Consider the following 12,086-nt stretch of genomic DNA (forward strand, 5'->3'; position numbering starts at 1 on the left):
AAAAAGAAAGCAATGAATATGGCGCCATTGAAACTTATATGAATCCGCCGCGATGGCTCAGTGGTTGGAGTGCTTTAAGCTACTGAGCCATTTCTATGAAATCTATATATTATAACACGTGAACGGAGTTTTCTATCTATGAAAACTCCGTTCACGTGTGAACTTATTGGCTGACATGTAGATAAATCATTTGCTTTTTGTTTTCTTTCGTTTCGGTGAATCGTTGAACAAGAAGCAGCGGAAAAACAGCACGAAACCAGGCGATCACCGCCCGCCGCCGCAGAAGCAGGCGGGCAGAGAGCGTTCCCTAGCAGTTAGGGTGCCTCGATGCGCGCGCCCCCGCTTAGGGTGAGGTCACCCTTTGAACCAGCCGGCGCCGCCTAAACCTGTTTTCGCGCGCTCCCTCCGCCATTGCGTTGCCCGCGTCGACTTCGCCGCGCTGCTGTGCGGGCGTCCTCGAAACGCTGCTGCGTTCGCGCGGCTTTCATCGGCGTAGAATGCCTGGATGTTGTGTTCCTCAGTGCTCCAACCATTCGAGAAATGGTTGGAGGATGTTCCATTTTCCAAGGGACCCAAAAAGGCGGCTTCTGTGGCTGGTGCGAGTCAAGCGTGACAAGTGGCAACCGACGAACTCCTCGTGTGTCTGCAGCGTAAGTGCCACATGTTGGTTCAGTGCTGTTTTTGTTGCGATTTATTTGTATTTTGTTGCGTTTGGGCAGCTAAGTGTCGTTCAATATTCTTCTTGCTCGGCTTAAAAAAGCTGCGTGAAACACTAAAACAAAGTAAATGAGTTTCACTACAGCGCGGTACAGGCCATTGTCTGCCGCTTGCTTGTTCGCATCCGAAATTGCACGACACGTGTCCGCTGGGGAATACGTACCACGCGTGCTTTCGCCGCTTCTTTTCATTCAAAGGTAATTGCCTTTACTAGGCGCTTGCCAGCGAATTGCGGTCTGGGCCCAAACATTGCATCAAGGCACAGAGCATGAGGACAAGCAAGGGCACATAAGCTGTGGCAATTACTGTGCAAATGGATGGTCCAGGAACCAATTTTGATTAATTCACTCACGATTTCTGAAGTTGTTTTTGACATGTGTGCGGCGTTGGGTAGCTTCCGCTGCCTATTAACCGGACGCTTCGTCCTACGACGCCGCATTATGTCAGTAAATGAGATTAACAGAGATCGTTGTTATGTGCAGATTGAGGCGCTCATTCGAGTAATTCGCCTGATATTTCGACTAATTTGTTCTTTGGCCTGTTAACCCGACGCTTCGTTCTGCGATGGCGGATTAAGTCAGTGAATGAGATAGACAGGATATGTTATGTGCAGATTGAGGCTCTCATTCGAGTAATTCGACTGATATTTGGACTACTGTGTTCTCTTGCGTGCTGCCTTCATTGTTTTCATTATCGAGCCGGAAATGCGCCGCTAATTTCAATATCAAATTCATCTGCAGGCTCATTTCGAAGCCAGCAGCTTCGAACAGAACCGCGCGGATGGGTGGAAGAAGCTCAAGCCTAATGCTGTACCAACGGTGTTCCCATTCAAAGGTGAGATGCCTCCTGACCCTGGTATTTGTTACCACGTTGCTTATCGGCTCATTATCTACATTTGAAAAAGTTATGTGAGGAAACGATTCATGCGCATACATATTAAATTTTCTGGCGCGCCTTCTATTCTGCTTTTAGTTAACACAATCTTAAATATATGTAATGGGCATTTTTTCTTATTTATCTGTTTCCAGAACTTCCTAAAGAGCGAAGGCCACCAAGGGAACGAAATGCACACGTGCCTGCATTATTCAGTGACGACGCAGCCGCACACAATTCTTCACGAGAAGTGAGAAACGTTCTTCCCTCAACTACGCAGGAATTTTCTCCCGCTGATTCTTCGTCAGACGGGGAGATAAATGAGAGATTGGCGGCTACGGAAACCAACAATGCTAATGGGCAACTTACTTCGACCCCCAGGGATGCACGGCTTCAAGAAACTGCAATAGTTACTGCGACCCAACCCCTCGATTCTGAGGCAGCTGAGCTTAGGAAGAAGATTGCAGATCTCACAGCAGCCAATAATAAGCTTAGACAACATCATAACGAATCTAAGAACACTGTCAAAAAACTACAGATGCAGGTACGCAAGCTGCAGAAAGAGGCAACTAATTTCTCACGAAATACGAAGTTTTTAAATGAAGACCAAATTCGTGCTCTTTCTCGGAACAACAATCATGGTAATTCGTGGTCAGCGCAAACAGTAAAGCAAGGTCTAAAAATTAAATTTGCTTGTGGAACCACCGGGTATGAAACACTCAGAAAGATTGGCTACCCTCTTCCATCCAGCAGAACGTTAGCAAGAAGAATTCAGGGCCTGAAGTTTCTGCCAGGTATCCTGCATGAAGTGATCGACGTCATGAGGTCGAAAGCAGAGGGAATGGAGGACGTGGAGAAAGACTGCGTTCTCTTTTTAGATGAAATGGAGATAGCACCCGGATTTGAACTCGACCGTGGCGAAGACGTGCTTCTGGGAGGAACGACGTTGCCCTCAAAGCCTGAAGAGCCAGCCAATCATGCTTTGGTGTTTATGCTAGGTGGGGTAAACCAGAGATGGAAGCAAGTGATAGCCTATGAATTCACTGGTAGGCACGTGGACGGCTCTGTACTCAAGGCATATGTCCTGGAAATAGTGCAGATATGCAGCCAGATTTCTCTAAGAGTCCGTGTTATCACATGTGACATGGGTGCAGCAAACCGCGCTATGTGGAGAGAATTTGGCTTTTCGAGCCACCGCCATTCGACAACTTCGTGCTCAATACCTCACCCAACCTTAAAAGGGAAGGAACTTTTTTTCATCTCGGACCCGGCACATGTCCTTAAGAACCTGAAAGGACAGCTTCTAAGCTCAAAAGTTTTCACACTCAGTGATACTACAGTAAGCAGGAACGGACTGACGGCCTCGAAGGTGAAATTGGAGCATGTACAGGCCGTCTTGGATTATGACGCAGCCAACGAACTTAAGGTAGCACCAAATTTGTCAGAAACCCACATTAGTTGTGGGCACTTCACCAAAATGAAAGTAGGAGTCGCTGTCCAGCTCTTCCGTGAAGCCCCACCAGCTATTCGGTTCCTAATAAAAGAAGGAGTGATTGAGCCAGAGGCCGAAACAACAGCGTGGTTTATGGACCTCGTTTCTAGGTGGTATGCCCTCATGTCATCGCGTCATCCCACCATGGCGCTAAGCCGCAGGAACATTACTAAATATCATGCCGCCTTGGACACACTACGCACGGCAACAGACACCATCAGAGAACTGAAAATGGGCACTGGATCTCAGTGGAAGCCATCGCAAGCAGGGGTCCTAATTGCGACAACGGCTGTCCTTCGCCTTCAAGAAGTGCTTCTTGGCAGTGAAGGGTATGAATTCCTCCTCACGAGCAGGCTGTTGCAAGACTGCCTAGAAAACCTTTTTTCTGTGGTGCGGCTCATGAAGCCAGTGCCCACTGCGTATGACTTGAAGTGTGCACTCCGACTCGTCAGCGTCAGCCACTTTCTTCACACTCCGAGATCAACAAGCTACGAACTTGACGACCGCGAATACCTTGTCGATCTGCTTGCACATAGCAAGAAGGAATGTGCAGAAAGCGAAGTCGATGAAATCAACGACACGGAAATTCTGTTCATTGAAGAGCTCACGTCAACCGAGTGCCGCATCTTGTTTTACCTTGGCGGTTTTATTTTGAAAGGAATTTTGAAATCTATAACTTGTCCGCAGTGCAAGGCTGCTCTCCTTGGCAAGCCTGACGATCAGTATGCTTCCCTGACTGCACTCAAGGAATACGTCAGGGATGGGCAAAACCTCGTATATCCAAGCGCTGATGTCATGAAAACTTTAAAAAACTACGAGGAACATTTCACCGCTGTCAACTCATGGTGCACAGGCAAATTTTTCACCATGAAGTCGCCACTTCGTTCTCTGATAGCCTATCTCGAAGGCATAGACAAACCCTCAGTGAACACATGCATGGCTCACAAAGAACGAATAAGCAAAATGCTGACTGCTGCATATGCCAGAGTGAGGCTCCGAATTCATCTCCGACAAATTCCGAGCACTCATCCTAGTGGCCACGGAAGCAAGACTTGTGCAGGGGTCAGCCTTGCGTAAGCAAGCTGGAATCTGCAGTTCTGCGAGCCTTTTCCTTCAAAGTCTGAAGTCTGCATCTATATATATAGTGATCACAACTATTTTATCAATTACGGTCTATTTAACATAAATGTCGACTTTTAAAAAGTGCAATAATGTTCAGTGTTCACGTTCCCATTAAACACAAATCTCTAACTTTGTGTGTTTTCATAAGCACTGAATAAATGATTTCATGTTTGCTTGGGTAACAGCTTTTGTATTCATCTGGCTGTTACCAGACGAAAAGGGGACTTTATATTTTATTACCGTTGCTGATGCTGTTTCTTCAAAGCGTGCAGAACCAAGACGTTGTTGCATTGACCGCGTCGGCTGAATTTTCTTACCGATCAAATTCACTCACTTGCATTGGGACATCAGTGAGGTTTCCCATGCAATCCTGTTTACCGCGCCTCCGTTCACGAAGAAAAATGCCCATTCAGCCTTTTAACGCCCTCCGCATAACAGCGCGGGAGAAAGGGGGTTAGCCCCAGTCGCTGCCGAGCGTGAGATAGGGAGCCGGAAAGCGGAGGAGTCCGTTCTCCGCGAGAACGAGCATGCAGTGGGAACGAGAATGGCGGCCGCCGTAGCAGACGACGCAGATGTCCTCACCCTAAGCGGGGGCGCGCGCATCGAGGCACCCTACTAGCAGTAGGGTCGTCGCGCCCCTGGCGGTGGCGAAAGGCGTAACTCTAGGAGAAAAATTCCCATTGCTTCCGCGGCGAATGCGAAGGCCGTAAGAAGGAAAGCGCGCGTTCCCTAGAGACCGGCCGTGGTTGGTCATACGGCTTCTGCATTTTTGAAATTCGTTCGACTGATTCCTGCTTCGTTGTCTTGGTTGGTCATCAAATCTTCTACCTAGGAACGCAACTTCTCTTTGGAAAAGCTCACTTGTCACTAATATTGAGCCCCGTATCACCCAGTGCTTGAAGTATACTAACGAGGTGATCTGAGTGCTCCTCCTAATTCCGAGAGTAAATTATTATGTCGTCAATGTATACGTTACAAAACTTTCCAAGGAACGATCGCAAGACGTTTATCATCTTCTGGAACCAAGCGGGTGAGTTCTTCCCTCCAAACAGGAGTCGATTATATTGGTAGCTGTCAAAGGGCGTCATAAAGGCCGAATATTTCTTGTATTCTTCAGAAGGTACAACTTGCCAAAATCCTTTACATAAATCAATATGTGAAAACACTCTGCAGCCATCCGTCTTGTCTATGATAGAGTGTATTTGTGAGATAGGAAAAGGAGAAAGGTCTGCCTGCATATTAATAATTTGCTCTAGTCCGTGCAGAGTCGGAGGCTTCCATCTTCCTCAGGTGCAATAGTGGTGGGTGATTCGAATGTAGACGTGGGTGGACGAATGATCTGTGGATGCAACATCTCTTGAAGGTCGTCGTTCAGCCGCATTATCTTCTGCCATGACATATCATAGGGCTTTTTTCTCACCACTATAGTATCGCTTAACTTAAATGGTATCTCAAACTTTGTAGTTGCCTATAGCAATTACGGGTAAAGCATGTGAACGTCTTCGCCTGACGATGGTTTCCGCAAGCTGCTGGAAGACTAAGCTGAAGAAGCGCTGAGGTTGTGGCGCTTTTCTTCTGTGGTTACTTCTCCAGTCCAGTAGATGTTAAGGCGAAGTGCACTGATGGCTGGACGTAAAAGGAGCAATTGATAGAGTAGTCCGTCCAGTTCAAATTGAAAGAAAATATAATTATGGGGTTTTTACATGCCAAAAACACGATCTAATTACGAGTCACGCCGTAGTGGGGGACTCCGGATTAATTTTGACCCCATGGGGTTCTTTAACGTGCACCTAAATCTGAGTACACGGGTGTTTTTGCACTTCTCCTCCATAGAAATGCGGCCGCCGTGGCCGGGATTTGATCCCGCGACCTCGTGCTTAGCAGCGCAACACCAAAGCCCCTAAGCAACCACGGTGGGGAGTCTGCCGAGTGCTAGCACCTGCGCAGCAAAACTGCCGCCGAAACATAACATGGTTACACATGTCCATTTATCGTGAACATGCCGCCTTCCGCCGTATCCATGTACATTTACAGGCGATCGCCGTTGTACATTCTGACTCTCAGCAATATTTCCATACATAATTGTTGTGCTTGCTGCGCAGTCAACTAACCTGCTCCTGTCCTTTCCATCAGTCAAAACAGATATGTATGTACATAAGGCTTGCATGCGAAAAATAAACAGCTTCTCCTGGTGTCGTCAGGCGGAAACCCAGGCCCTTTTTATTTAGTTTTTTTTTTCACATCATCTAGCTCTTCATACTGGCTTGAGCCTCCCTGCTCAGTCAGAAAGGACACAGGAGTAGCGGTAGGCTTCCAGCTTGCAAGCGGGCGCCTTTCATCAGCTTGTGTGGCAGCTGGACACCTTGCACCAGGCATCGTGGGTCTGCTGGGGTCTTGAGTTTTGTAGGTAGAGGTTTCGCATTCCCTGCAGAATCTCTTCAACTTCTTTGGGCCATCTCACTTGTATTTGCTTCTGCAGGTCCGGACTCGAACCATGAATGGTAAGCGAAACCACGGACGTCTCAGGCAAGGCTGAGTCAGCCAGCTGGAGTAACCTTCTTTCCTCATAAAAGTAGCTGAGTGCAGATCCAGATCTGCACTTAAATACGACAGCTATGTCCCATAATAATAGCTTGTTCTCGCCAAAAGAGCTGAGACAACTTTCCTACAACTACGTCTATGACTTTATTTTATTTTTATTTTATTTATAGAATACTGTCAATCCCCCATGGGGATTTTTACAGGGGTGAGCAACAAGTCACATCAATTAACACTACTAAAACATTCAATAAATGAGTACATAATGATTGGAGACTATTCAAGAATAGCAGTAGTACATTCATACATAATAATACACACAACGAAACCAATGTACATCAACCAGCAGGAAAATTTTAAAAAATGCAGGGTAGAAGGCATCATTCAAATACAGAATGCACAGAACAAAAAGTGTAGGCAAGTTCTTTCCTAGCACAAATTGAATCGGGATGGATTGCATGACGAAAGCAATTTGGTTGCTTATATTAACAACATATTAGGCTCATGCAGCATGCTCAATTAAATCCATAAACTTTGCTAGTGTTGGCTGCTGTTTTGTGACTACATCCAGTGCATTCCATTCACGAATTTAGCGTGGGAAGAAAGAATAACGAAACGTATTATTAATAAACGGATATTCTGCAAGTTCCCATGCGTGCCGTCTTCTGGTCGGTCTGGTATCACGAAATTTAAAGTAAGAGTCGGGGTTTATACGGAATGATCTATGCAATAGTTGGTATACAAATTTGAGCCGAAAAAACTTTGCTCGACTTTCAAGGGTAGCTAGACCAGCACGCTGTAACAGAGTAGTAGGTGAATCAAGGCGTCCGTATCTGTCAAAGATAAAACGCACCGCTTTCCGCTGCACCCTTTCCAAAATGGCGATATCGTTCGCAGTGTGAGGGAACCAGACAATACTGGCGTATTCCAAGACTGGGCGGACAAAAGTGACGTATGCAAGAAGCTTTGTTTCATGTGTAGAATATGACAAGGCCCGTTTAATGAAGAACAGTTTATTTAATGCTTTATTTGACACTTGACGCACGTGCTCTGTCCAGCTGAGATTAGACGATATTATGAGACCTAGATATTTATACTGGTTTACACTTCGAAGTGGCACATCGTTAAAGTGATATGGAAAATCAAGCTTAGACGCTTTATTTGTAATGGACATGAATACGGTTTTATCAATGTTTATTGTCATTTGCCAGTCTATGCACCATTGAGCTATTTTATTCAACGCAATATTTAATTTCACCTGGTCATCGCGGTGTCGTACTTCATTATAGAGCATGCAGTCATCAGCAAAGAGCCTGAGTTTCACGTCAGCATAGTTAGTTATGTCATTTATAAATATTAAAAACAAAACTGGAGCTAATACAGATCCCTGGGGAACGCCTGATAACACTGGAGCAAGGTCGGAGGAGTGAGAGCCGTACTGTACAAATTGGTAGCGGCCAGTTAAGTAATTAGTAATCCATTGGTAAATTGGGCCATCACCTAATATGTAATTAAGTTTAAGGAGTAGTTTAGTGTGCGAGACGCGGTCAAACGCCTTCGAGAAGTCGACAAAAATGACGTCAGTTTGAATGCGCTGGTTAATGCCGAGGGCCAGGTCTTGCAGTGTTTCGACAAGCTGTGTAACAGTGGATAATCCAGATCTAAAGCCATGCTGATTCATGTGGAGGATATTGTTCGACTCAATAAAACTTTTGAGATATTTTAATACAATGTGCTCTAGAATTTTGCTGCAAGTGCAAGTGATAGAAATAGGCCGGTAATTAGAAGGAGACGCTGCATTACCCGATTTGAGTACAGGAGTGATTTTTGCGATTTTCCATTCACCCGGAAGGCAACAGTCTTTCAAAGATTTGGAATATAGGAGATAAAGATATCTGCTGACTGGCTCCGCGTACCGTTTCAAAAAGCTATTGGGAATTGCGTCTGGACCGCTACTTTTCTTTTCATTGATGCCTAATAGGAGTGAAAGAATACCTGCCTCCGATAAAGTAGGCGTGCCTAGCAATCGATTATCCCAATTGTAAAAGGAAGGATTCATTTTCGCAGTACCATTATCAGTTGTGAAAACAGAACAAAAATAGTCGTTAAAATCATGAGCTCTAGCCTGATCTAGCGCATCTGGTGAAGTTGGATTAGTCCGCTTTGCATTCATATACTGCCAGAATTTGTGAGGCGCGTTCTTAATAAACTCGTGCAATGTAGAGCCACAGAATTTCTGTTTAGCATTACGTACTTGTTCCTTAAGTAATCTAGTAAGGGAATTTACTTGAGAACGGTAGCCTGCAACATTCCGTTGCTTGCTAGTTTTTCGTAATCTCTTGATTTTACGTTTAGTATGAATTATTTCACGCGTGATCCACGGATTGCGTTTGCGAGTTGATTTGTACACAGTTGGGACGAAATTACGCATACAGTGCATGACATGAAACTTGAATTTTAACCAAACCGCATCGATACTATAACGTTCATCGGTACAAAAGTAATGAAATTCAGGGTACTCGTGTGCAAGGTACGTCATTATAGCGTCATCATTGGCTTTGTTAAAGGCGGGTATTTGCTTTAATTGGCCACGTATTGTAGGTGGGCTAGTGAGTGGCAATGAGCATAAGACCATTTTGTGGTCGGATAGTCCATCAAGTATGTCTACTCGCGACTCATTTAAAGTTAGACTGTTACTCACAAATACAAGGTCCAAGATGGAGGATGACGTTCTCTGTACACGAGTTGGGGCGGCAACAAGCTGATCAAGGTTAAAGCCAAGCATAATGTCCAGTAGTATGCTTTGAGCTTTTGTTTCAGGGACAAGGGAACACCACTCAATCTCGGGAAGGTTAAAATCACCAGCAAGTACAATCGAGCCCCCGTGCACGTGCGATTGCATATAGCCAAGTAAAGATTCAAGGCACACGCTTTCAGCATTCGGGGGCTTGTAGAACACGCCCACTTTAGCGATCGTGTCTTGAAGATGCACGTTGCACCACAGAGCTTCAGTATCTTTTACGTCGGGCATAGTAGAAAAGTGGATCCCTTCCTTAAAACGAAGCGCGACACCCCCCCCCCCCCCCCCCCCCCCGCGTGATTCCCTGTCTTTGCGCACTATCGCATATCCTGGGGATACAACTTCCTTATCGGAAGTACCGGAATGCAGCCATGTTTCTGTGATACTGACGATATTAGGTGTATGTGCCAGGAGTATTGCTTCTAGCTGATCTACCTTATTAATGAGACTGCGAGCATTTATGTTGATTATTGTTGCTGACTTCGGCTTCTCGTGATACGTGGCTCGCTTGGTAGATCTTTTTTCATTGCCTTCTGCTTGGCGTTTTTTGTTACCGCCATCATTTTATTGCTGTTTTCATCCCAAGAAAAGAGCCTTCCCTCTACATTAACCTTATCATACACAAGGCGTACTTTTTCCTGTCGATCACGATTTTCTTTCGTGTGAGCCCACAGTTTCCTTCTAATTTCTCGGATAGGCTGGGAAAAATCCTCACCAATGGAAATTTTGGAGCCTTTCAATATTGAGCAGTTTTTCATAATGTTGGTTTTATCTTGGTAATTAACAAGCTTCATTATGATAGGCCTGGATTTTTGCTCATCGCCCTGCTTTGGCCTACCAAGACGGTGGATGCGTTCGACTCCCGATATCGTTACGCCAAGTACATCCTCGAAAATTTCCTTAACTACAGTTGTTTCAAGTACTTGAGTCGACTCGTTTTCTCGTTCCTAGACACCATATACGATCAGATTAGAACTACGGCTTCTGTTTTCGAGGGCATCTAGTTTTTTGGCCATAATTTCAACACTACATTCAAGTTCAGCTACTCTGTTGACACAGTCAGTCACTTTAGTCTCAAGGCTAGCAATTTTCTCTAGCTTTTTATCAAGCGCATTGAGTTTTTCATTCGTTTCTGCTCGGCCATTTTTTATTTCACCCGCGATAAGCTTCAATTGAGCGGCCAGCTCTTCAAGTGTGGGTCCCGGATTGGTCTCGACATCGCCACCCAGAAGCAGTAAGAACCGCATAGAAGCGCAGGAATTGCCAATCAAGTCGCACAGGAGCCGTGGGCATTGATGTGAGCGTCGACATGCAATTCGTACCAACTCTTGGATATTCCTGATACGAATAGTCGCATGTTTTTCACTTTATCTTCATCACTGTACCAGTAAATTTATTGCACGGATATTCATAAAATCCTAGCCAGGACTCTGGCCTACTGGACTCTCCGTCAAATATGTCTGGCTTCACGTGTTTAAGATTCGGTCTGTTTATTCCTTTTTCAATCACGCTTACAAGTAAGCGCATTAATTCATTTTGTTGTCTGTTCTATTCCTGTTGCATTTCAAGAACTTAGTGATCAGGTTGACGTGACTGTCAGGCGAAGCAACGGCAGCAGATTTCGCGCAGTTTCCAATTGGAGTGAAAACAAAATTCTCATAGTCTTGAAATTGCATATTCCCCTTTCCTTTCGCAAGTGCATCATCTGCGGTGAGCTACGTTCTATTATGAGACTTAGATGGGCAAGATTGTTGCTGGCTTGATGGAGCATGGTTATAACGGCGTGCTTTGAGAACGGGACACAGAAAGACTGCACAGAGGGCACACGCAGAACTTCAACTAAGGTCGGTGTCTGTCCGGATAGATAGATAGATAGATAGATAGATAGATAGATAGATAGATAGATAGATAGATAGATAGATAGATAGATAGATAGATAGATAGATAGATAGATAGATAGATAGATAGATAGATAGATAGATAGACAGATAGACAGACAGACAGACAGACGGACGGACGGACGGACGGACGGACGGACGGACGGACGGACGGACGGACGGACGGACGGACGGACGGACGGACGGACGGACGGACGGACGGACGGACGGACGGACAGACAGACAGACAGACAGACAGACAGACAGACAGACAGACAGACAGACAGACAGACAGACAGACAGACAGACAGACAGACAGACAGACAGACAGACAGACAGACAGACAGACAGACAGACAGACAGACAGACAGACAGACAGACAGACAGACAGACAGACAGACAGACAGACAGACAGACAGACAGACAGACAGACAGACAGACAGACAGACAGACAGACAGACAGACAGACAGACAGACAGACAGACAGACAGACAGACAGACAGACAGACAGACAGACAGACAGACAGACAGACAGACAGACAGACAGACAGACAGACAGACAGACAGACAGACAGACAGACAGACAGACAGACAGACAGACAGACAGACAGACAGACAGACAGACAGACAGACAGACAGACAGACAGACAGACAGACAGACAGACAG

At 45.6% G+C, this 12,086-nt stretch overlaps 1 protein-coding gene across 1 annotated transcript; it reads left to right on the top strand.

Annotated features, from left to right (window-relative positions):
* Positions 1-317: 317 nt before the first annotated feature.
* LOC129386073 (uncharacterized) lies at positions 318-4,386 on the top strand. Its single transcript, XM_072286080.1, has 3 exons — positions 318-650; positions 1,458-1,551; positions 1,746-4,386. Exons 1-3 carry the CDS (start codon positions 498-500, stop codon positions 4,157-4,159), a joined length of 2,661 nt encoding a protein of 886 aa, XP_072142181.1. The 5' UTR covers positions 318-497; the 3' UTR covers positions 4,160-4,386.
* The last annotated feature ends 7,700 nt before the right edge of the window (positions 4,387-12,086 follow it).

This window comes from Dermacentor andersoni, chromosome 1 (assembly GCF_023375885.2).
Source record: "Dermacentor andersoni chromosome 1, qqDerAnde1_hic_scaffold, whole genome shotgun sequence".
Classification (NCBI taxonomy): domain Eukaryota; kingdom Metazoa; phylum Arthropoda; class Arachnida; order Ixodida; family Ixodidae; genus Dermacentor; species Dermacentor andersoni.